We start from the raw sequence: 23,847 nt of genomic DNA, 5'->3' as shown, positions 1-23,847 counted from the left end.
AAAAATTCTGATTAAGACTAAGTGTTGGTGACAAGGTAGAAAAAAAAACCAGAATCCTCTCACATGGCTGCTGGGAGTGCAAACTAACACACCACTTTGGAGAGCAATGATCTAAAGTCAGAGTACACATATCCTACTACCTGGAATTCCACCTTGAGGCATATATCATTTAAATAAGGAAGAATGACAAAGAATGTACACTTGTAGCACTGTTCAAAATGGCAAAAAATAACTGAAATGACCATCAGTGGAAAGACTGGTAAATAAATACTAAACAGCAATTATAGTAAGTAAAAAAGCAAGTTACAAAAGATTACCTATAGTAGGATATTATGACTAATTTTTTTTAAAAAACCACTACATATTATTTATGGATTCAAATACATGATAAAGTATAAAATCTTAAATAGAAAGGAGTCATACCAACTTCAGAATAGGAGGCTAGCTCTGTGGGGGGAAGGAGGAAAATGGCGCCGGGAGCAGTACAAAAGAGTAACATTTTATTTCTTTAAAAATCAGAGGCAAATATGGCAAAATAGAAGGTAAGGAGTACAAGGGCATTTATATTAATTTTTTTTGTATATTTGAAATATTTTGTAATTAAAAAGAATTTTAATGGGCACATATGGTATATCAATCAAGTAACATTATTCACACCACAAAAATGAATCAATAACATTATGTAAACCACAAAACATATGCACATACATTAGAGCATGAGATAAATAATAATCAAAAATAAATTTTAAAATCTGCAATTGGGGGTTTTAAATTAATAATTCTGTAATGAGGTCTGAATCTCATGCAATTTTATAATGTCCTTATGCTAATATTTTAAAGGCTACTATCCTTTTTTATAATTGTTAAAACTATTATAAATAAAATTAATTTAATATTCTAAATTTCAGTATTATTTTGGAAAGTCTTTTCTAAATATAAACAGTAACAAGCTTTACAATTATACTTACAGGTCTTAAGGACATATATTAAGAGTCCTAAAAGTATGAAGAGTAGTTATTTAATTATAACTACTTAATTACACTGTTTCAACAAAAATCTGTTGCCTTAATACTTCTGTAGAAAAACAATGCTCTATTGTTCCTTCTTTTTCCCCCCTACTTGGGGTTGAGTGAGAAGCCAAGAAATACCAATACTGGAGAGGTTATAAACAAAGTTTTATTATAAAACCATTTTTAAAGGAAACGTGTGTAACTTTCACAGGAGAGTAACACAATCCTTTGGGATTACTATGTCAAAGACAGACATAGAGAATATTTTAAGAGAGGGGTCAAGAAGAGGTAGTAGAATTTTTGCTATCTGTACTGCATTTACTGACTCTGAGTCTCAAGGCTAGAAAATAATAAGATATTACAAAGAAAACTTTCAAGAACAAAACTGTGTAGGACACTACACCTACAAATACAACTCAAGAGATGTGCAACTCACACATTATATTTCACTCTCAACTATAATCCTCTGACCACATTCATACTATTTCAATAATAGTCATTTTACCCAGTTGATGGTAAGCAATAATTTTATTTAACATGAGTTGCTTTTGCCAATTAAACATTTGCAACACAAATGATTAGCTGATCTCTTAAATAGCCTAACTATTAGATATGCTATTTTCCATGAAATGGAAGACTGTAATAAAATTATTCTAAGTTCCAAACTTCCACACTTTTATACTTTGGGCACAATTTTTAAGAGTAATAGTGCTGTGGCAAAAGGCAGGTTTTTACCTACACATATACTTCAGCCTATTATACTTAATTTTACTTAGTACTAAAATCCGTAATTTTCATTTCTGGATGCTGAAAATAAAAAAAAAAAAAAAATAGCTTCCCTAAATCCCTTATTTAGTGTAACTTTGGCTAGTTAGAATAGCAAAATTTGCTTACAAAATTGAAAGCCTCCTACAACATTTTTAAATGTTGGTTTTTCCATCAATCCTAAAGTTCCAATTATATGTATTTCTTCCCTCTCAATAGAGGGATAACTTCCATTTTGCTTCACAAATGAAATAATCAAATTACCTTTTCTCTCTAATTCCCACCCTCTGAAGATACACTCAAAATGAGTAATAAATTCACTGACAAATTTACTATTCAAATTTCACTTAATACATGGAAATAATTCTTCCACAAGCAAAAGGTCAGTGTCATGAATTTAATTTTCTGAATTTCGTAACCCTTGATAAACGGAGGCACCTTAAAGTTCAGTTTACATTCTTTTATATAGGATTTCATAGCATGCTTCAAATAGCTTAAGATAAGCCATATTAATAGCTTACAGTTATTTTTATCATTAAAATAATCTAAAAAATTAAAACACTACTAAATTTGCTGTCATAACTAATAAATAAGTCTTAAATCAACTCTCTCAATTCATTTTGGCTGACTCTTGGACTATTCTAGAACACAGACCAATAAACCGAATGGGTTTATAAGTTATAATATAGTTGTACAATGTTTTCACAAATTTTAATTCTATAATTTAGGGCTTTTGTATTCATTTTTAAATATACAAAGAGATTAACCATTAATATAAATATTTTCTCTCAAATATGTAATATTCTTTTGTAAAAGAAAAAGTTTCCAAACATTTACAAAGCAATCTAAAGATAGGTAAACCTGATTTTAAGATTATCACATTAACCAAAATAACTTTCCAGAGAAGGTCCTATTTAAAAGTAATGCTGACTGGCTTTCTCACATCAACACCTTAAGTTGGATCCAAATCCAATGCCTTTGCTTAATTTACTTCAGGGATCACTTCCAATGAAAAAAAATCTCAGAAAAAGGTCTCACGACAGAGTGGACAGGTGGACTTGTTGCTAGATGTAAACCATTTGTACTGAAAAAGAAAAGGTTTTAAATGTTAGGAGAATTTTTTAAAGCTATCATCTCATAAAAATACATCAAAGTAACCTTCAAATTCATAAGATATAAAAGGGATAATATTAAAATTTTTCTCTCCCCATGTCTGAACACAAAATCAGCACAAGTGAATATTACTTCCAATTGTATATAACTTCCAAAGGCTACCCTAGATTCTTTCTTTCTAGGCTCGTGCTCAAAACCATAAAATCATAAGAAAGACCAGTGAAGCAAGTTAACATAGGGAATTGCCTTTTTGACATGATGTTTAAAAGTGTAAAGGGCTCTGATGCCAGAGGGCCCCAGCTCAACTCTTGTATCTTTCCTCATGGTCTAGATCTCACTTGATTATCCATTTCTTGAGTGCTAAGAGCTCCATTAGAAATATCCACTATAGAAGAAAGACCAATAGAGTAGAGGAAGGGAATTCAGAAGGAGAAGGAGAGAAGGGCACCGGAAGTAGTGGAGATGAAATCTACCAAACTGTGCTATGATCATGTATGAATATACCACAATGAATCTCATATATATATATATATATATATATATATATATATATATCATTATAATGCACTAATCAAAATAATAATATAAGAGAGATCAGTAGAGTACAGCAAGCTAATTAGGGGGAAGAAAAAAGAAAAGGTATTGGGGAGTTAGGCTGATTAAATTATGTTATATGCTTGTATAAATATGGCATAATAATTCCCATATTATGTATAATTATATTATAAAAAAGGAAAAAATATCCTTTTATTAAAGTACTTAGATGCTATAAGTCTCTATAATAATTACTAATTGTGTTCTTTCCCAAAGTTAAGCATCAAGAATACATAAAACATACGAAACTTAATTTTGCCTCAGACTTACCAAACAGGCTGAATGGAACTTTTTCTTGCATGTTCTACAGGCTTTTTTGGGAAGAGAATAGTTGAAACCATGAATGACTGAGAAACAGATCATGCAATCTTCAACACCCTCAAAACGTTTATCTACGTTATTTTTCCATAATGCTAAGCCTTCCATAATACTTCCATTCTGTTAACAAAGAGAAAAATAATCAGTATATACTGAAGACCATGTTATTTTTACTCTCAATTTCACAAATTTCAAAGCTGAATTATAATTCTGGAAGAAGACAATCTGCCTGACTACATTCACATCTTCTAAGTTTTATAAGTGCTGGGGTTTTTTTTTTGTTTTGTTTTGTTTTGTTTTTTTTAATAATCTCCAAAGTTTTAGGAACAGATATAATTTTTCTCCATTAAAGTTAAACTTCAAGGGCTTCTGAACTATGGTTTTGATTTTTTTTGATGAAACTCTTAATAATTAAATCATAAATGACCTAAAGATCTCCCAACTATTAACAAAAATGATCAGATTACTTTACCTTCTCAAATGATTTGTTCCAGCTCCACAATATTGGTGAAAATGTTTTAATTTTTCTTTAATGCAGAATGTCTCAGATATATCACAATGTTCAAAGAAAACTAGAGGAGACTTACAATGTGTTTATAGTTCAAAGGTCTTTCAAAGTGGGATTTCTCTAACCAAAGAAGAGTTGAAACATAAAAGTAGCCCAGGGCCAAGCGCGGTGGTATATGCCTATACTCCCAGCAGCTCGGAGGCTGAGGCAGGAGGATCATGAGTTCAAAGCCAGCCTCACCAATGGTGAGACGCTAAGCAACTCAGTGAGACCCTATCTCTAAATAAAATACAAAATAGGCTGGGGATATGGCTCAGTGGTCAAGCACCCCTGAGTTCAAACCCCGATATCAAAAAAAAAAAAAAAGTAGCCCAGAAAGAAAGCATTCACTAGTCCATTATCCTTCAAAAAAGTCTCAATTTCCATTTCCTTAATACCATATATTATTCTACATCTTCTATACTGCCAATGAAATAAAATCAATCCCTCTCATACACCAGAAAATAAATTATAAAGCCTTAAGAACTAAAGCAGAGATGGCATATTTAAGCACATATCTTAAGCAGAAGAAACAACAGTTGGTATTTAACTACCCTTCAAAGACATAATCTCTCTCTCTCTCTAGTTTGGGAATCCAAGTGTATGAGCAAAACCTTACCTGATGGGTGAGATAAGTGCTTAGCTGCAGCATCCAGTTCCGCCACTGCTGAACAGCCACTCCAACTCGTTTCCCACTTTCCACTGTTATTGAACCCAATGGATAATTTGAAGGCAGTTGTATTATAAGTTCAATGACTATGTCCTCAATAGTGTAAGTAGCCATTACTTCTCGAGTAGTAGCTCGAGCTTTAACCTAAAACACAAAAGGTAATATTTTTGCCAAATTCCTTTCTTCCATTCAAAACACATTTTGTTAGGTTGATTTAGCAGCTAATGTCTTCATAAGGAAAAAACAGGTAAACATTCATTTATCTGACACAAGCCATTTAATAAGTAGTACTTAGCATGTTTCACAGTGATTTTCTGACACAGTTTGTGTTAAAAGAAAATATGCTATTCATAAAACTGCATATTATTAAGTTTGTCATATATCATTTTTAATAGACAAAAGATGCCCTAAGTATATTACTTCTATATCTACCATATCTTTCTCAAAACACAACAATCAGAAAATAAGGTAGACAGATTTCTGTAAATTCTGAATCAAGAGCTACAACTCTGTGATATTTATAATGATAGATATAACCAATTCGTAAACTTTTCTGGAAAAAGACAATACTAACCGTCATGCCATTAAATAGCTGTGTACTTGTTTGCACAGAAGATATTTCTTGAAAAGAAAGAACATTGCTGACGTACTTGCTTGTAAATCTATCTACAATATTAAAAACACGCTTCTCACTGCTATTCCACCACAGCCTAACCATGGCAGGCAAATCTTTTAAAGTCATATGATAGACTGAACAAGCCAAGTGTGGAATATGGTACGGAAGAGTTGTAGTTTCTGAAGAAAAAATAGAATTCTTAGTTAGTTATATGCACTTACAAATAACAACAGCCGTGTATTAGTATTTTCCTTAGAAAGTCATCCTTAATCAACAACAGTGTCTAGCTCATAAAACAAACACACCAGAGAAACCAGAACCCTAGAGCATTAGCATCCTGCCACACATTCAAAATGAACCGCAAGAATCGAATCAGACACTACTATCCTATGTGCATATATGATTACATGACCATTATAATTCTATAACACATACAGCCAGAAGAATGAGAAGTTATTCTCCATACATATAGAGAATATGGTATATACATATAATATGTCAAAATACATTCTACTATCATGTACAATTAAAACAAATATAAAAAAATCTTCTGTAAAACAGAAAAAAAAAATGACAAAGGAGGGGATGGGATTGTGGCTCAGCGGTAGAGTGCTTGCCTAGCATGTGCAAGGCCCTGGGTTTGATCCTCAGCACCACATAAAAATAAATAAAATAAAGATATTGTGTCCAACTACAACTAAAAAAAAAAACTACAAAAGAATGACAAAGGAAGTAAGAGTAAAAAAATCCCACCTGACAATTAAAATCTGCCTAGAAATAATACTCTGTATTTCACATAAAAGACCACAAATAAAATGGAGCCCACATATTCTTTGTCATAAATTATGAAAGGGAGTTTGGCCTCCTCTTCTTTCTCCTGAGCTCACTGAGCTGCTGTGCAAAAGTCCTAGAATAATCACTTTAATATTCACAAGACACAGTTCAGCTCTCTTAAGACATTTAAAAACTTTTTATTCTTAGTAAAGTATTTATAATGCTGTAGTATAGCTAAATGACTTTATGTCTACCATTCTGGCTAATATTTGAGCTACTAGAGTGAAGGAAACAAATTTTACTCATCTTGTTTTCCTAACTGAAGACTACTTATTATTAACATGGCTACAAAATATTATCATATAACCAATACTTGCTTATAGAGTAAAAGATAAAAACCTCTACACTTTAAAAATTATTAAATTCTCTACAACCTTATCCACAAGATTTATTTGTCCTACTTAAAGAAGTTCAGAAAATCTTGCATTTTAACATTCTTTAGCTAGGACTCACATTTGTCATTACGCCCCAGGGTAAAGTTTATTACAACCTAGTCTGAGCCTAGTCTCTAGGAAAGGACACAAATCTGTATCTTACTGACCTCTAATACTCAGCTGGAGCTCCTCAGTAAAGAAAGTTTTAGGGTCCTTATTTGAAACCTCAATAGCTGTCTCTCCATAGGTTGGATTTTCTGGCATAAGCCTGAAGAGGTGATAGAGTAATTTATTCAAACTCTTTGTTTTCCGAAGGTACATTGAATACAGAGCCCGAAGCTGATAGAAAGGCAAAGAATTTGTTAGCAAATCCAATTAAAGCAAGACCATCAGCAGAAAAGAACAAAACAAACTGTAACAAATTGTAAAAACACAATAAAAAAAAATGCATTAATCTGAACACTCAACTACATGCAAGAGTCATACAAAATATATGCCATATTCTCACTTTCCAAATGTATCGTATGATGTGACCCTGCCTCCTTTCTTCAGACTGGCAGAACTTCTCATTAACCCCTCCCTCATTATTACACATATGCTTCTAACTTTTTCTCAAATTGTGTCCATTAATATGCTCAGTATGGATGGCTTGGAGTCACTAAGCCAAGAAAATCTTTTCACCATTTTCCACAGATGACTTTGACTTGCTCACTGTCCTCCCAAGTCTTCCCCACATTCCTTCTACACCATAGTCCTTAATCTTGTAAATTCCTGAGTAAAACAAAACTCATCCCATTTTCAAGAATAACCTATTATCAAAACTACATCATCCTTTTAGTATAGAAAGCACAAACTAGTTAGTAGTCCATTATGTCTTGGGGTCTCCTCACTTGTTTATCAATTAGGAAATTTCATATACAAATATGGATTTCTGGTTTCTCTTTTAAAAACAGGAAAATCTGGTACGACTGGAAGCACCAAAGGTATCTGTGTGATACTTGTGTCACATTTACTTTGTAGTTCTTTGGTATTTTCATTTGTTTTAACATTAATTCTTCTACTATACCATATATCTATCTCTTAGTACAAAAACACCATTTTGTGAATGTTATGACTACTCAAATACAATGATCAAGCTATAGGATTTGGGACTGATTCTGAAAACATGTTGATCAAAGTACCTTTACAATAAAGAAATCTGTGGATACTACCTTTATTGAGCAATCAAAATTTAACATCACCAATAAAATCACTGACATATGCCTCCTGAACTAACACCCTGAGGACACATCACACAACTTGGACAGTAAGTACTATTGCTAAGTTATTAACCAGAATCTACCAGAAATATCCAAACATCTAAAAAAACAGAAACAATCAGAAACATCCAAAAATCAAAAATTACATGATAGGCTACAAACAGCTATCCAAAACAACAAGAAAAACATGAAAAGTATGGGAATTATAGGTTAAAGAAACTAAAGAAATAAAGCAAACAAATGCAAACATGATCCTTGACTGAATCCCCAATAGAGAAGGAAATAAAACTAAGGATAATATGAGGCAACTATAGAAATCTGAATATAAATTAGACTATATTCATGTACCAAAATTATATTTCTTAAATATAATGATTACATTTTGCTCTTGTAGAATGTTTATGCTTACTTATATCATGCCCTTATTCTTAGGTAATTATATACTTAAATACTTTTGGCAAAGCATCCTGACATCTGCAACTTAAATCTCAAAGGAGGATCAGCAGAAAAAAAATATAGAACTAAATTATGTTGTGTGCATGTATGAATATATAATAATTAATCTTACTAATATGTATACTTACAATGTGTCAATAAAAAGACTTTAAGTAAATATATAGAGAAAACATAAGCAAATTTAGCAACATGTTTAAAAAAACTTGTGGATCTAGAAGGGTGTGTGATTTTTTCATTCAAATTATTTTCCAAATTCTCTATATTTTTTTTTTTTTCAAAACAAAAAATTGGGGCTGGGGATGTGGCTCAAGCAGTAGCGCATTCGCCTGGCATGCGTGCGGCCCAGGTTTAATCCTCAGCACTACATACAAACAAAGATGTTGTATCTGCTGAAAACTAAAAAAATAAATAAATTTTTTTTAAAAAAATTGGAGGAGAAAGAAAATTTTTTAAAATTAGATCAGTGGGTTTTTTAAAATTAATAAAAAGAAACAAAGAAAAAAAAAACCTAGACTATGAACATGACCCGGACACCCCATGCTCAAAAACTTGTATAGAAATGTTCACAGCAGCCAAAAGTGTAAACAAATGTGCACCCATGGATGCACAAAATGTGGTATTATCCTGACAATGGAAGATCTTTCAGAGATGGAATTGTTTACTACAAAATTGATTAAGTCTAAAAACTATTGTGCTAAGTGAAATAAGGCAGATACAATTTATCAAGTTATCATAAAATATCCAGAATAGGCAAATCCATAGAGACAGAACATAATTAATGGTTGCTGAGAACTATGGGGTTTAAGAGGGAATGGGAAGTGAAGAAAGTTAGTATTAATTTCCAAGTGAAGAGGTACCCCAGAACATAACAGAAGTCTTCGCTTAGTGGCTTAATAGTAACTATCTGCCGAACAGGAACACACCCCACCCAAAACGTTTTCATATTAAGATATGAGTTTGTTTGGGGGATCTTAAAAATATTATAAAATTAGTGGTGATGGTTGCACAACTTTAAAAATATACTAAAACAGCCAAACTGTACACTTGAAATGCATAAACTTTATAGGATGTGAAATATATTTCAATAAACCTAAAAAACACAGAGCTTTGTTTCCAGTTCAATTTGATTTGCTAGAAGTTTTTTTTTAAGAACGTTAAGACAACCCATAATTTAGGACCAATTAAATTCTGTTTATTTCAGGATTTATCTAATTTGCTTTATTTACTGGGTTATTCTGACATTATCTTCACAGCTCGGTTCAGGTTTCAGGCTCAATAATAAATGTTGCTGTATAATTATCTGCACTCCTGCCCACATCCTGACAATAAAAACATGCTAGATGGCGATTTTCCTGATTTTTGAATATAAGATAATAAAAAAAATTCTTCTATATCAGAGGTTCAATCTGCTGCAATCTTTTAAAGATCAACAATATTTTAAGAAACAAATGTAAAAGCTTAACAAGCACTTCTTGAAAAACATAAGCAAATAAAACCAGTATAAGTCACAAACTGTGACAGGCCTGAAGACAAATAAAACTAATCTATGTAACAACTAGATCAACGTTGATTTGATCTTCTCCTTACATATACAAATGTAAAGACATATAAACTGATGTATTTCTGCCGCAATATGGATGTGAGCAACAACACAAACAATAACTTTAATAATTCTGAAAAAATCACAGTGGAAAGGAATACCACAATATTTAATCACATTTTAAATATGAAGTAATAAACTATGCTTTTTGTATTGACCTGTCAAAGGTGGCACTTATTAGGCTTATTCAATTGAGATTTGAGATTTTTTTCTAAAAGAAATAAAAGCTTGGGCTGAGCATAGAGGTACAGCGCTCATCTGGCATGCGTGAGACACTGGGTTCAATCTTATAAAAAAATAAAATAAAGGTATTGTGTTCACCTAAAACTAAGAAATAAATATTAAAAAAAAAAGAAAGAAAGAAAGAAAAACTAGAGTAGATCTTCCCAATTTCTTCCTGGATAATGAGAGAGCTTTCTTCCCAAACATGAGACAACAGAGACATCTAGTGGCTGCTGGAATACTCCAGGCATAATAATTACAATAGGATATTTTCTCCATTTAGATTACATTTTGAATTACACAGGTAATGTCTCATAGATCTTTCCCTGAATACTGATTTTTCTAATAGGTAAATTTCCATTTACGTAACCACTTTTAAAAAGCAAGATTCCTGCCAGCATGGTGGTGCATGCCTGTAATCCCAGAGGCTCGGGAGGCTGAGACAGGAGGATCAAGAGTTCAAAGCCAGCCTCAGCAATAGCGAGGCACTAAGCAACTCAATGAGACCCTGTCTCTAAATAAAATACAAAATAGGGCTGGGGATGTGGCTCAATGACCGAGTGCCCCTAGTTCAATCCCCGGTATCCCCCAGCACCACCAAAAAAAAAAAAAAAAACCAAGATTCCATGCCGGTTCTTTTGAAATTACTATGACAGTACAAAGTTAAAAACTATATGAAATATTGTTCCTTATAATAAATAGGTATGTGACTACTATATTCAGTTAGAATAAAAACTGATGAAGTTGCATTTGAGAGCTTAATTATTTTGCCAAAAAAAAAAATTATATCTGGAAGAGTAAGGAAGTAGTAAGAAAAGTAAGTAATAGCAGAGTTATCTAAACTTGGTCAGATAAAATTAGATTAAAACGTAAGGCATGTCCCCTTTTGTTCTAAAAAGGATGGTGTTTAGAAAAGTTGTCATCTGGATTTGATCACCAACATGAAGGAAAATAAAAAGTTGCCATACATTTATTTACCTGAGATGAAGCAGCTTTGAAGAAAGTTAGTATTAATTTCCAAGTGAGGAGGTACCCCAGAACATAACAGAAGTCTTCGCTTAGTGGCTTAATAGTAACTATTTGCCCAACAGGAACACACCCCAGAACGTTTTCCAGCAAGTCTTCTTGAGTACTGAGAAGAGACATCAATACTGCCGGTGGTGACCTAGAAATCAATGTTTAAATAGCAACATTTTCTTCAAAAGTTAACATACTGACAGTGTTTATAAACTTCAAGCATTTTTTTTTAAATCGCTATTTTCCAAAAACCCTTTTAAAAATGTTCTCCTTTATACATCCAATTTTAACTCCTAATTTCACATAACGACAAATGACAAATCTAAAAGATATGCTATAAAATTTGGACCCTAGAATCTGCCAGCATTGTCGCCACCTGGGGCCCAGAGCAACGGAGGCCGGAGCTGGGGCTGCACCACGTGGCAGCTATGGGGTCCCATTAGAAAAGCCCCCTGGGGGAGCCGGGGAAGCAGGGGACCGGAGGGAGGAAGTACAACTTCCTGAGAGTGGGAGCCAACCAGCACACCTGACTAAATGTGTAGATTGGGGAAATGAAATGGAAAAAGCAAGATGAGGCCCAGAAGGAAGGTTCCTGCATGGCTGAGGATGATGCTGTGAACATAGAAAAAGAAAACAGCAACCGCTTTGAAAAGTATGAGTGCTGTGGGCAGACAGATATGGGTCACTGCTCTCCCAGAAGGTAGCTTCCAAGGCTGTGGCTTCCTCATGTACAGCCGCGAGAACCAGGACAGTGATCTGACTTGGATGTGGATGGGGATGACAGTTTGGGAAGCCACAATACACGGAGGCAGACGTTGTCATCTCTTGTGTCAGCGCGAAGCCTGGTGAAGCCAAGGAGAAAGAGGCATTCCAGGGAAGCAGTCCTAAATGGTGGCCCTCCCAGGACCTGCGCCACACCTGAGTTCTCTAAATGGGCCAGTGATGACATGCCGTTCACCAGCAAAGATAAAAAGTAGCAAGCAGGAGGTCATGCAGAAGATGAGCAAGAACAGGGACATGGAGAAAATCTCTGATTCAGCTGTGACCATGTTTGAGGCCCTGAAGGCTCTGAGCGATACAAATGCCTCATCTGCATTGATTCATACTCATTGCCCCTAATGTCAATCCAGTGTTGGCCTGTACACTACAGGAACACTGGCTGTGGACTCTGTGTTCCAAGAAGCTCTGCCCTCAGTGCAACACCATCACAGTACCTAGAGACCTTCAGAGGATCTACTTGTGAGCTAGCCACCCAGGCGGGCCTCGCCCCAAGCAGCCTCACCTGCCCCCATCCTCTGTGACAGTGACCCTCTCCCCTTGTACATAATGCACACAGGGTCCCCATGTACATACATTCACATGCATGCACACAGATATACACACACAGGACTCTGGAGCCAGAGTGGAGGCTGAGGCCCAGGCCCTGCCTGCTAGCTCCCACCAAGCCTGGGGACCATACCCATTGGGCCTCTGTTCCCAGGGTAGGGTAGGGAGATGGGGTGGGGAGTAGAGAGGCAAGGCTCTTGAAATACAGCTCCCAGAGGGACAGACATACAAACACCAGACTGAAGTGCATGTAATATAGACCATGTATATTTACAATGTTGTTATAAATAGGACAACTCCTTTGCCCTCTACACCCCTAGCTTTAGTTGTATGATTTTCTTCTTTTTTTAAGAACCTCTGGAAGCAGTGCCTCCCTCAGGGCTGGCTGAGGGCTTGGCCCATCCCCTCTTAGGGCACCTATCTGCCTCTCCCACTCCAGTCATCCCTTCCCTCTCTCATGTGCTTGGTGTTCAGTGGTGTATATTTTTCCTCCCAGATATCAGGTACATGCCCTGAGAGACATGACCCTCTTTAGTCTTAGCTCATGAGGTTCTTCATAACAAGTTGAGAGTAGGGCAGGAAGTAGGTCCAGAGCTGAAGCAGAAGATGAGGTTGGGGCTGACTGAAGGTGCCCCCGGCTGCCCAGCCTTCTGCTGAGAACCATTCCTGGGAATAGAGATGCTGTTCCCAGGGAAAAGTTGTCTCCCCGCCCATCCTGTGGGCCCTGTGGTGTGATGCTATGACTGTACATTCTATACAAAGGTACTTGTCCTTTTCCTTTTAAATTACATTTGACATGGATTAAAACAATATAAACAGGTTTTTTAAAAAATGGACCCTAGATGTTAGCACTTTACGACACTTGAAAAACATCTATTTCAACTTTCTGCTTTATAGATAAAAGTCACACATTCAGGAAGTCAAATGATTAGTACAACAGCTAGTCAGGAGAACTGTAAGTCTTACAAGTTTTACCAAATCCTTTATCATTCTCTAAAGGGCAGAGGGAGGATTCAGACTTGGAACTCTGTCACTACATCTTACTTTCTATTTTGCTGCATACGTTCTACTTAGCAGTATAAATAATGTCACAATCATCACGATTTATCAAAAGAATAAACAGAAAATAATTATGTGCTTTTATAATCATAAGACTAGGCTGGACAATGTAATGAGACTTTTGTCTCAGAAAATAAAGGGCTATGGATATAGCATTCTCAGGAAATTTAACATTCACATTAATTCACAACAATGTAAGTTGATTTTCTCCTTTACTGAACTAATTAACACTTCCAGGAGAATTTAAGAGATTATTTACATCTTCTTTTTTTTTTTTTTTTTGACCCAGGGCCTTGCACATGCTAACCAACTGCTCTACAACTGAGCTACATTCCTAGTCCTTTTTATTTAATTTTGACAGAGTCTCACTAAATTGCCCAGGCTGGTCTCAAACTTGTAATTGTCCTGCCTCTCCAAAGAAACTGTTTTATAATCATGTGCCCCACCCTCAATTTTCTCCTTTTGCCTCTGTGATCTTTTTTCTCTGTGACTTCCTTCTTTCAGACCACAAATTCAGGCTTTTCTGCCTTTACATCTTCAACATCTCTATCTTCAAGTACCAGGACTTCTCTATTCCTTAACAATAGTTGCCACACCTTACAAATACCAGGTCTGAAATCTTTTTACTTCTCACAATGCCCTCTACATGCTGCTTTTTAACTTCTGTAATGGCCTCCTCCTCTGCTTGCTTCTTAAGTATAATTCATGCCTCACACTATTGCTAGAATCAGCTGGTTGTATCTCAACTCCTACCAAATAAAGTCTCAAATCTTAATTTAGAATGCCATTTTTGCCACATGTGGTGGCACACACCTCTAATCCCAGCTACTTGGGAGGCTAAGGCAGAAAGATCACAAGTTCATAGCCAGTCTCACAGTGAGATTTTTATCTCAAAATAAAAAATAAACAGATGTACCTTGGTGGCAGAGCACCCTGGGTTCGATCCCCAGTTACACACAAACACACACAGAGCCATTTTTAAGGACATCACCTATTCACTTATCCTGATCCCTTGACTACTCTTCTAGCTTAATCTTCCACCAGACTCTGCCTACTCTGTATCTAGTGGTTTATTTTTTCTTTCATTCAACAAGTAACAGTAGAACCATTCTGAATGCTGTGGATATAGTAAAGAATAAGACAAAAATTCCTGCCCTCACAGGGCTTACACTTTAGCAAAAGAAGATATTGACAGTAAAAAAATGTTAAGTGGCAACATTCCCCAAGGGCATCCAGAACATTCATGCCTCAGTGGCTTTGCACATGACATTTTCTTAACCTATATTCTATTTTTTTGTCCTGTTGAAATGTTAAACAACTTTAGTTTTTAATTTTTTTAAAATTTGTTCTAATTAGTTATACATGTTAACCAACTTTAAAGGTCCAGTTTAAACGTCTCTTCCTTAAGAGAAAGGCTTATCTTCCTGGTGTACAATAACTATGTACCCATAATATGCTATCCTTCCTTCTTCTTAGCACTTATCATACACTATACCTTTTATTACAAGATAGTACCATTGATATTTCATTATTGTATTCTTTCCGCAGCATTTTAAATACTTTTCACAAAGTGGGAGCTCAATAGATATTGAACTCATACCCTTTTCCAAAGCTACTATGTGGCCAAACAAAGTTTTACAGAATAATAGGCAAGCCAAAATGTGATTTAGAAACAATTAAAAGAGAAAACCCTTTTGGGTAAATTTTACATTTCAAGGTAACTTTAAAATAGTCTATCCACAGAATGAATATGTACTCTAAATTGAGAGTTTCTGTGTTGTTTAGTCTTAAAAAGACATAAGGTAGATTATGACAACCTAATAAACCAAGTTATAAAAACAAACAAACAAACAACAACAACAAAAAAGGACAAAATAAAACAAAAAGCCACTCACAAGGCTGGTTCTTCTTCTTCATCTCCATATGACTTTAGATTATCCTGATCATACTGTGGTAATTCAGGCATTAATCTGGAAATAGATTATTTTAAATAGTTTAAATTAGATTATCAATTATTATACCATATTTCAGAGCACAAAGACTAATACTTATTTTGAATGAGGATACCTTTTGTGTTGTTTTGGGTACCAGGGATTAAGCCCAGCAATGCTTAACCACTGAGCCTTATCCCCAGCCATTTTTACTTTTTATTTTGAGACAGGGTCTTGCTAAGATTCCGAGGCTGGCCTCACACTTGCAATCCTCCTGACTCAGCTTCCCAAGTTGCTGGAATTACAGGCATGCACCACCATGCATGGCTTATAATGAAGATACCTTTTAGTGAGTTCTTTATAAAATAACTATCTATGGCCAGAACTATTTCAACATAAATTGGGTAAAGAAAAAAATGACCAAAAAGATCAAAAAAACAAGTTGGCATTCCTGTTCCTGAAACAGTCAGGTCTCCTTTTTATTTTTAATTTGGCTTTTTTTCAATGATTAAAAGTTAAAAAATGTATATATTCTATTTGTTAGACCACGGTAATATTCACTTAATTGCTTACTTGAAGAGCATATGATAAACAGCAATTTGCACAGGCCTAGCTCTGAAGAGGAGTAATGGGGCCAATGTATTTAACAAAGTCTGGAGATGTTCTGGCAAATTTGTTTTTTGGCCAGCAACCAATTTTGCAGGAAGTTTCTGACTCAACAGCTGATCCTTCGAGATGTATGTTAATGTTTCACACATGGGCTTCAGCATTGCATTCTTAAAGGATGTTTCAGACAGATCTTTGTTTTCTCCTGACAAAACAAATTAAAAAACACACACATACCAAGAGAGAGTTAGTAATAGAAGTTGCTTGATTCATGATCGACATCATTTAAGAAAATGAAAATTAGACATAGACATTACAGAATTCCTAACTAGAAATAAGAAGTGAATACTTATTTCAGTTAATCAACTGTTTTAATGACTTTTACTACATTCTTTAAGAAAGCAAACAAATATTCAATAAAGATGTTCTACTCACATTACCTGAATTACTATTATTTTCATGTATAATGGTCTTTGGATACACTGGCCATTTTTCTATTTGTGTCCATACTGCAATGCAGCATCATATACAAGCTTTTTCTTCTCTTTTCTTTTACTGTATAGTACTATTCAATTCAAACATCTAAAGCTGTTGTTTTAAACTTTCAACATGTTATTTTCTATCATTCTCATTATTATTCCCTTTTTTACTTGCCTGTAACAGTCACCAAAAGAGGCAAAAGCAAACTGTGGATGCCTTGGGAAAAAAATTCTTTCCATTCACTGATTAGATTTACAGGAAGATTGCCAATGGTATCCAGAGTTGTTGAATCAAAAAAAGCACTGAGATCACAGGCCAAATCACAGCTGACACAGGCAAACAGTTGTATGAGTGGAACAGAACACAATGCCTGATTCTCATTTGTTGTCTGAAGAAACAACAGAAATGAAATCAGTAAGCCGACTTCTACCAGAATACTATGAACAAAAAAGGGAAATTCTTCTTATACTTCTCTGTATTAAAAAATAAAAAGCAGTTGAAGTGTATAGTCTGAAGAAGTTTATGTATGTTACATCACAACAACTTTTTTCAAAGTAAGATACTAGCAACAACTTATTCTGAGATGCCCTTTTTTATTTATAAACTCTGGAAGAAAATATTAACATCTACCACTTCCCAGTTACAATTATGCATTAAATGTGCATTTCCAATCACCTCAATAGCCCTGTTACAAGTTGCACACTAAATTATTTTACAATAAAGAAACTTAAATCATATAGCTTAAGTTTAAAATCCCAAGTCACACAGCTAATAATCAGGTAAAGCAGAGACTCAAAAAACAATTCAGTCCTGACTGACTTGCCATCCTGAAGGCCACAAGCAAACTCTGGTTGCTTTGGGTCATAAAAAGAATACCAATATCCTCTTTAAATACATTTTAATATCAGCTCAAGGATCTCAACACTGAATTATGATGATAGTCATCATCAGTCATTTTCCTAGTCTGCCTAATAGTACCTAGTGAGTATAATATCTACAAAAAAGAACTAATTAAAATCACCTAAAGAATGTGATGAGTAGCCAGGCACGGTAGCACACATTTGTAATCCCAGCTACTCGGGAGAGTGAGGCAGGAGGATAGCAAGTTCAAAGTCAGCATTAGCAACTTAGCAAAACTCTATCTCATATAAAAAATAAAAAAGGCTAAGGACATGGCTCAGTGGTATAGTGCCCCTGGTTTCAATCCCAGTACCACCAATGAGTAAATAGTTCTGATACAACACAGGTAAGCACAAAGACCAAACAGAAGGAAAGATATATCAAGTTAATTTACCTCCAACCAAGCCAACATGGAACACATGATGAAGTCCCATTCACTCTGTGCCAAAGGAGATGAGCAATACTTCAGAAATAAGGAAAGGAACCGGATTATTTCTATATTTACACCCAGTACCTCTGGACTTGCTTCTGATAAATTACTGTGGTGAAGATAAAAACAAAACAATCAAAACATATTAAAGAATTATATTCAATTAGAAAATACTTCATTTTAAATCATATACTTGTAAATGACTGACTTAAATATCTACCATCCTATTACTATACAAAATTATAACTATACATAACCTAGGTCCACCTTGTATATGGGAAGAAAAAAATATAAAATCACCTACCAACTAAAAAGAAAAATATCTTCATGTTCTTTCTTCCAAGATATTATAATTTTTAATATACCATGTAACAGCTCTCCATCATCTATGCTTCTGGTTTGCAGACAAGAATTAAAAATGGCAAGATGTCCAAAACCTCCTAGAATAAAAAAATCAAAAGAAAAGTTTAAAATTTTTGAATTATATTGCTACTCTAAAAAAGAAAGTCTACTTTGAAAAGCTAAACTCTTTCTTGAGAAGTGCCCAAATCAAAAACTCTTTAGAAAGGCTTATATGAAAGAGTTAACAAATGAGCATATTAATACAGGCCAGAGATCCTATCTCCATAACAGCACCTAGTACAAAACAAAAACTATTCTAAATCTGATCAGCTCTTACAGAGTCTGAAACTTTAGAATCCCTACAATTCTCAAAATCCATCTTCTCATGCATCCTAACACCCTCTATTCCCAACCTTCTACCTTACATACCAGCTGAACAGAACTATCTGTACCCTTGTATGATTTTGTGTATCAGGAATGCTCTTTCCCAACTATGTCCCACTATGTAAAGGTGCTTTATCCTCCAACACCTAGTTGAAATACTTGTGTTTGTAAATCTCCATTGATACCCTCAAAGCAAAATGGAAACTCTTTCCTTTCTACCATTTCCATACTGTTGTTTTGCTACATCATTTATAACATGATGGAACTTTACTTATGTCTGTCTTCTCTACAATAGACTTCAATACAGAAGATTTTTGCATTTATTAAGTTAACAAATAAATAAACTAATAAACTAAGAGTGCAGAGAATTCAAAAAAAGTTTCAAATACTGCAAAAGCCTTTACATGTTCAATCACTGGCTGAACCAGGAAAAATGAGGCATGGCTTTAAAAAGCTATAGATGCAAAAGAAATGATCACATGACTATTTTTTTGAGGGTAAATCTTTCCTTAAGGACATAGTATTCCTTAACTACAACATGATAAAATCCAGTCTTCAGGCACGGTCATCCTAATGTCTTATCAACTTGTTATATAACAGAAGCATAAAATAGGAACAAAACATCGGTAATTCAATTTATCGCTTTGCTACATTTACTTTTACATATTAAAAAAAATACTTCTTTCATCTCAAGTAATTATTAAGATAATGAAATATTAACTGTCAGGCAACTAACCATCAGTACTGCAAAGGTCCTCCTTAGTCCAACCCAAAAGAGCAGGTATACATTGAGCACTGAATTCTTTCTTTTCTTCTTTTGACAAAAATGGACAGAGACTTTGAATGGTATGCAAATTGCCTTCTGTTAGTGGAAAGAAACTGTTTAAAGAAAAAATATGAATCACATTTATTCTACATGTACAGTTATTTCATAAAATTCTTATTCAAACTATTCCAAAGAACTAATAATTCCACTATATAAATACTTGACTATAATGAGACTGACAACTGCTGATTCTAGATGATGAAATTGTACTTGGTTTTGTTTTGTTTTGTTTTACTGCTCCTCTTTTCTATATAGTCTTAATTTTTTTAGATGAACATAATTTGTCCCCTATGTATGACTTTTTAAAAAATATACCAACGGTCTGGGGTATAGCGCAATGGTTCAGTACCCTTGCCTAGTAAGAATGAGGCCCTAAGTCAATTTCTAGCACTGCAAAAAATAAAAATAAAAATGTACAAACATTCACACATAATTATAAATATGTATATATACAGATATATATACTACATATACATATATATGAATACACTATCAATATTATTTCTTTTTTTAATATTTATTTTTTAGTTTTAGGTGGACACAATATCTTTATTTTATTTTTATGTGGTGCCAAGAATTGAAGCCAGTGCCTCACGCATGCTAGGCAAGCGCGCTATCATTTGAGCCACATCCCCAGCCCTCAATGTAATTTCTTATTCTTTGTGTCATTTTTATTCTTTGAGTTATTTTTACAATGTTAGCACATCTACTTATCCCAAATAAAAAGTTCTAAAACAAATTTTAGGTAAGATCTATAAAAATCAAAATTTAGTTCAGACTTTTACTATGCCAGAATATATACATATCATTTAAAAATTCTTCTTGGTGAATCACTCAATTCAAAATGTTTGTGAATCTCAGCTGATGATAAAGTTGAAGTAATAATGTGAATGCTGAGTGCTACACTAGTATATCCAACCCCACAATCTACTTCTGTAACAAATTTATTGCATTTCTAGAACATATTTCATAGGATAATCTTTATTTAAGAGAAGAGAAATAAACCATTTTCACATAGTGAATAAAATGATGAAAGAAGTGTGTTGGGAACAGAAAAAGATTTGGGGGGAATATAGAACATGAGTTGCTTTAAAGTTTTACTTTTCATTCTTTAATTTCCTCATTTCCTAAACCTTGTTTTTCAGATTCATTAAACATTATTCATCAATTGGAGATTGCCAGGTAAGCAATTATAACAAATTACAAAGTAAAAACTTTTAAATAAGAATACCTTTCTTTTCTTTTATAATGTGGCTTTACTTCATCAGATGAAATACTTCGGGAAAGGATCAACTTAGCAATAATGAGAGACCAGAGTGTGCCATTTTCCCTGGATCTAAACAAGGAAGAAAAAAAATTACATTGCATTTGGGAAGTATTCTTAAAAGAGTTTTAAACATTGGCTATCTAGACTACTTTTACAGAATTAAAATAAATCACTTTGTGAAGGCATCGATTCACCCAAAACTTCACATCCAAGCAAGTATCATAATTACCCAAAGGACTGGGAATTTAGGCTTTTAATACTCCTTCCACAACTGAGACTGAGCTCTCATTCCAAGTCAATTCCAAAGTCCCTCAAATCCCAACAAAGGTGATGAGCTTGAAAACCAGAGACTATAGCTGAGAAAAGGATATCTCCCAGAGGATAGTTAGTCTGGATTAGGGTGAAAACCCAACAAGCACTAATACCCACTGAGGAAAGTTGTGAGTGTCAAATTTGTGGGTTGGGGTTGGAGAGGAAGTCAGGGTCCTCTGCCACTATAAAACATGCTCAGACTATTATAAACAACTGATAACCTCTTAAACAAAAACTCTTTTCAAAAAATCAAATACCTAACTACCATAAGATCCACAATGACTGTTTTCATTATGTACTTTCCTTAACTTCATGTTGTGATTGCAACATTAAAACATACCCAGAACATGTAATAAAGATTGAATCTGAAAGTAGAGGCAGGACGGATCACACATAACAAATTAAAATTTTCTATAGGGCTCTATTTCTTTCATCAACATCTGCTCCCTGAATATACAAGCCAAGACCAAATATCCCCCCCCAAAATATTCAATAATATCCATTAAGTATTTATCATGAATATGGATTATTTCAATCAAACCTCCAAAACATTAGCATGAAATGGGCTTATCCCTTAGAGAAGACAAAATCATACACAACTAAAACAGTCATTTAAAAAATAGAAATTGAAAAGGATTCTTACCTATTAAACAGAAGCTGTAGAAGGCCAGCAGTATTACCAAGCACACGAAAGTTATCAAATGTAATATCCATTTTTTGAAGCATTTCACAAAATCCAGTCACAAAAATAGGTGGATTGTCTAGCTCTTCACACCACTGAAGTGAATAGAGCAGTTCTGCAACTAACAGAATGGACAGGACTGAATTATCAAGTGTACATGTGACTAAACTCTTCAATCATTTTCACTTCGATGCCTCATTTTCTAACACTGCTATGCCCACTTACCTCAAAACATCTATAAAATGAGTTTCAAATCTGATTTGAGATGTACAAGGATAATGAAAACTGAGAAGAGTTGTCTGACAAAGTATCACCCTTGCCAGGTATGGGGCAGCCTGTGCCCTAGTCTGAGCCACTTAAGAGGCTTAGAAGAGGATTGAGATTAGGAAACTTGGAAAAAAAAACTAGGAAACTCAGTCTCAAAACAAAAGGCCATTCCTCTTCAAATCTTTCTTGATGCTTTTTTGGATTGGTTAAAAATATGACAGGAGAAGCGGGTTAAAAAAACACCACCATGAGCCCAAGTAACAGAGTAGTCTGGTCTGGATTCAATTCTATGTCCACCTCAACTGTATATACATAGTTAACCCTGAGGACACTACAACTTATCTCACAGGACTGTTGTGAGAATTAAATGATCAAGTGTCTATCACAAAACCTGGCATTCATAGGTTTATAATACATAAAAATCACAGCTCCCTTTTCTAAAACCACATACAGATTGTGGAATCAGAAGCCTTGAGACCTAGTTCAGAAAAGACCTTCACAAGCTATGTAACTCTTATCAAGTCAAAATATGTATGTACATTCCATGTATGTATTATATATCAAAATACATTCTCTTGTCATGTATGACTAAAAAAAGTTAAAAAAAATAAAAATAACAAAAATTTTAGAAATCAAGTGATAGGGTTGATAAGAATTAGTAGCATGGGGGCTGCGGTTGTGGCTCAGTGGTACAGCACTTGCCTTGCATGTGTGAGGTACTGGGTTTGATTCCTTTTTTTTTTAAGAGAGAGAGAGAGAGAATTTAATGTTTATTTTTTAGTTTTCAGTGGACACAACATCTTTATTTGTATGTGGTGCTGAGGATCGAACCCAGGGCCTTGGACATGCCAGGCGAGCACGTTACCGCTTGAGCCACATCCCCAGCCCTGGATTTGATTCTTAACACCTCATAAATAAAAATAAAGGTCCAGCAACAAATAAAAAAAATTTTTAAAAAAGAATTAGCAGCACAATTAATAAAAATGAATTATTCCTCTAATTTCCACTTTTGTTTGGACAGATTAATTCTGAGCAAAACTGTAAACTGTGGATTTGCCTCCCCCTGTCCTCAATGAAATGTGCAGCTGGCTAACTTCCACAGAGCATATATTCTCTTCTATTAGTAACTGTGTTAGAGCTGAGAGATTACAAGAAGACTGACACAGTGCAAATCCTCTACCTTTAGTACCATCTGTATAAGCCACACCATTAATCACAGTTGTTCTTCCCCTCCCCGCCAAAACACATAAACAGGTTTATTTAGGAAAGCAGATAGACATTCAAGGGAGAACAAAGTCAGGGAGTAATCTCAAAAGACAGATGCCCATGGGGTAAGCAAAGAATACAGTCTTAAGGAGAAAGCAGGCTATCTTCCATCTAATCCAGGTCTCCGAATGAGGAAATTTCCTGAGGTTCTAAGTCCTTTTGAAATTCAACATTTCAACCTCCACTTGTCAGAAAAATAATTAGGGCTCAAATTTAAAGTTACAGAGAAGTTCAGCTGGATGCTGTGGCACACACCTATAATCCTAGCTGCTTGGGAAGCTGAAGCAGGAATATCACTAGTTTGAGGCCAACCTCAACAACTTAATGAAATACTACCCTATCCCAAATAAAAAAATTAAAAGGGCTGTGGTATA

General features: G+C 34.5%; 1 protein-coding gene and 1 pseudogene across 1 annotated transcript in view; one reads left to right on the top strand and one right to left on the bottom strand.

The window, feature by feature from the left end:
* Positions 1–1,158: 1,158 nt before the first annotated feature.
* The window catches only part of Ltn1 (listerin E3 ubiquitin protein ligase 1), a 46,118-nt gene continuing 23,429 nt past the window's right edge, over positions 1,159–23,847 (bottom strand). The window contains exons 17-30 of the mRNA XM_046430523.2: positions 21,902–22,061; positions 20,911–21,015; positions 19,590–19,732; positions 18,432–18,567; positions 18,092–18,236; positions 16,972–17,185; positions 16,285–16,522; positions 15,676–15,750; positions 11,357–11,543; positions 7,009–7,180; positions 5,592–5,812; positions 4,967–5,161; positions 3,753–3,920; positions 1,159–2,859 (exon numbers count right to left, since the gene is read on the bottom strand). Coding sequence (XP_046286479.1) covers positions 2,797–2,859; positions 3,753–3,920; positions 4,967–5,161; positions 5,592–5,812; positions 7,009–7,180; positions 11,357–11,543; positions 15,676–15,750; positions 16,285–16,522; positions 16,972–17,185; positions 18,092–18,236; positions 18,432–18,567; positions 19,590–19,732; positions 20,911–21,015; positions 21,902–22,061 — 2,222 coding nt within the window. The 3' untranslated portion in view covers positions 1,159–2,796. The remainder of the gene's footprint in view (positions 2,860–3,752; positions 3,921–4,966; positions 5,162–5,591; positions 5,813–7,008; positions 7,181–11,356; positions 11,544–15,675; positions 15,751–16,284; positions 16,523–16,971; positions 17,186–18,091; positions 18,237–18,431; positions 18,568–19,589; positions 19,733–20,910; positions 21,016–21,901; positions 22,062–23,847) is intronic.
* On the top strand, positions 11,872–12,638 carry LOC124083768 (E3 ubiquitin-protein ligase RNF220-like; annotated as a pseudogene).

This window comes from Marmota monax, unplaced genomic scaffold (genome assembly GCF_021218885.2).
Source record: "Marmota monax isolate L192 unplaced genomic scaffold, Marmota_monax_Labrador192_F-V1.1 WCK01_AAM20220418_F8-fsc00016, whole genome shotgun sequence".
Lineage (NCBI taxonomy): Eukaryota > Metazoa > Chordata > Mammalia > Rodentia > Sciuridae > Marmota > Marmota monax.
The sequence above is the reverse complement of the archived record's forward strand: the minus strand, read 5'-3'. Positions and strand labels throughout refer to the sequence as shown.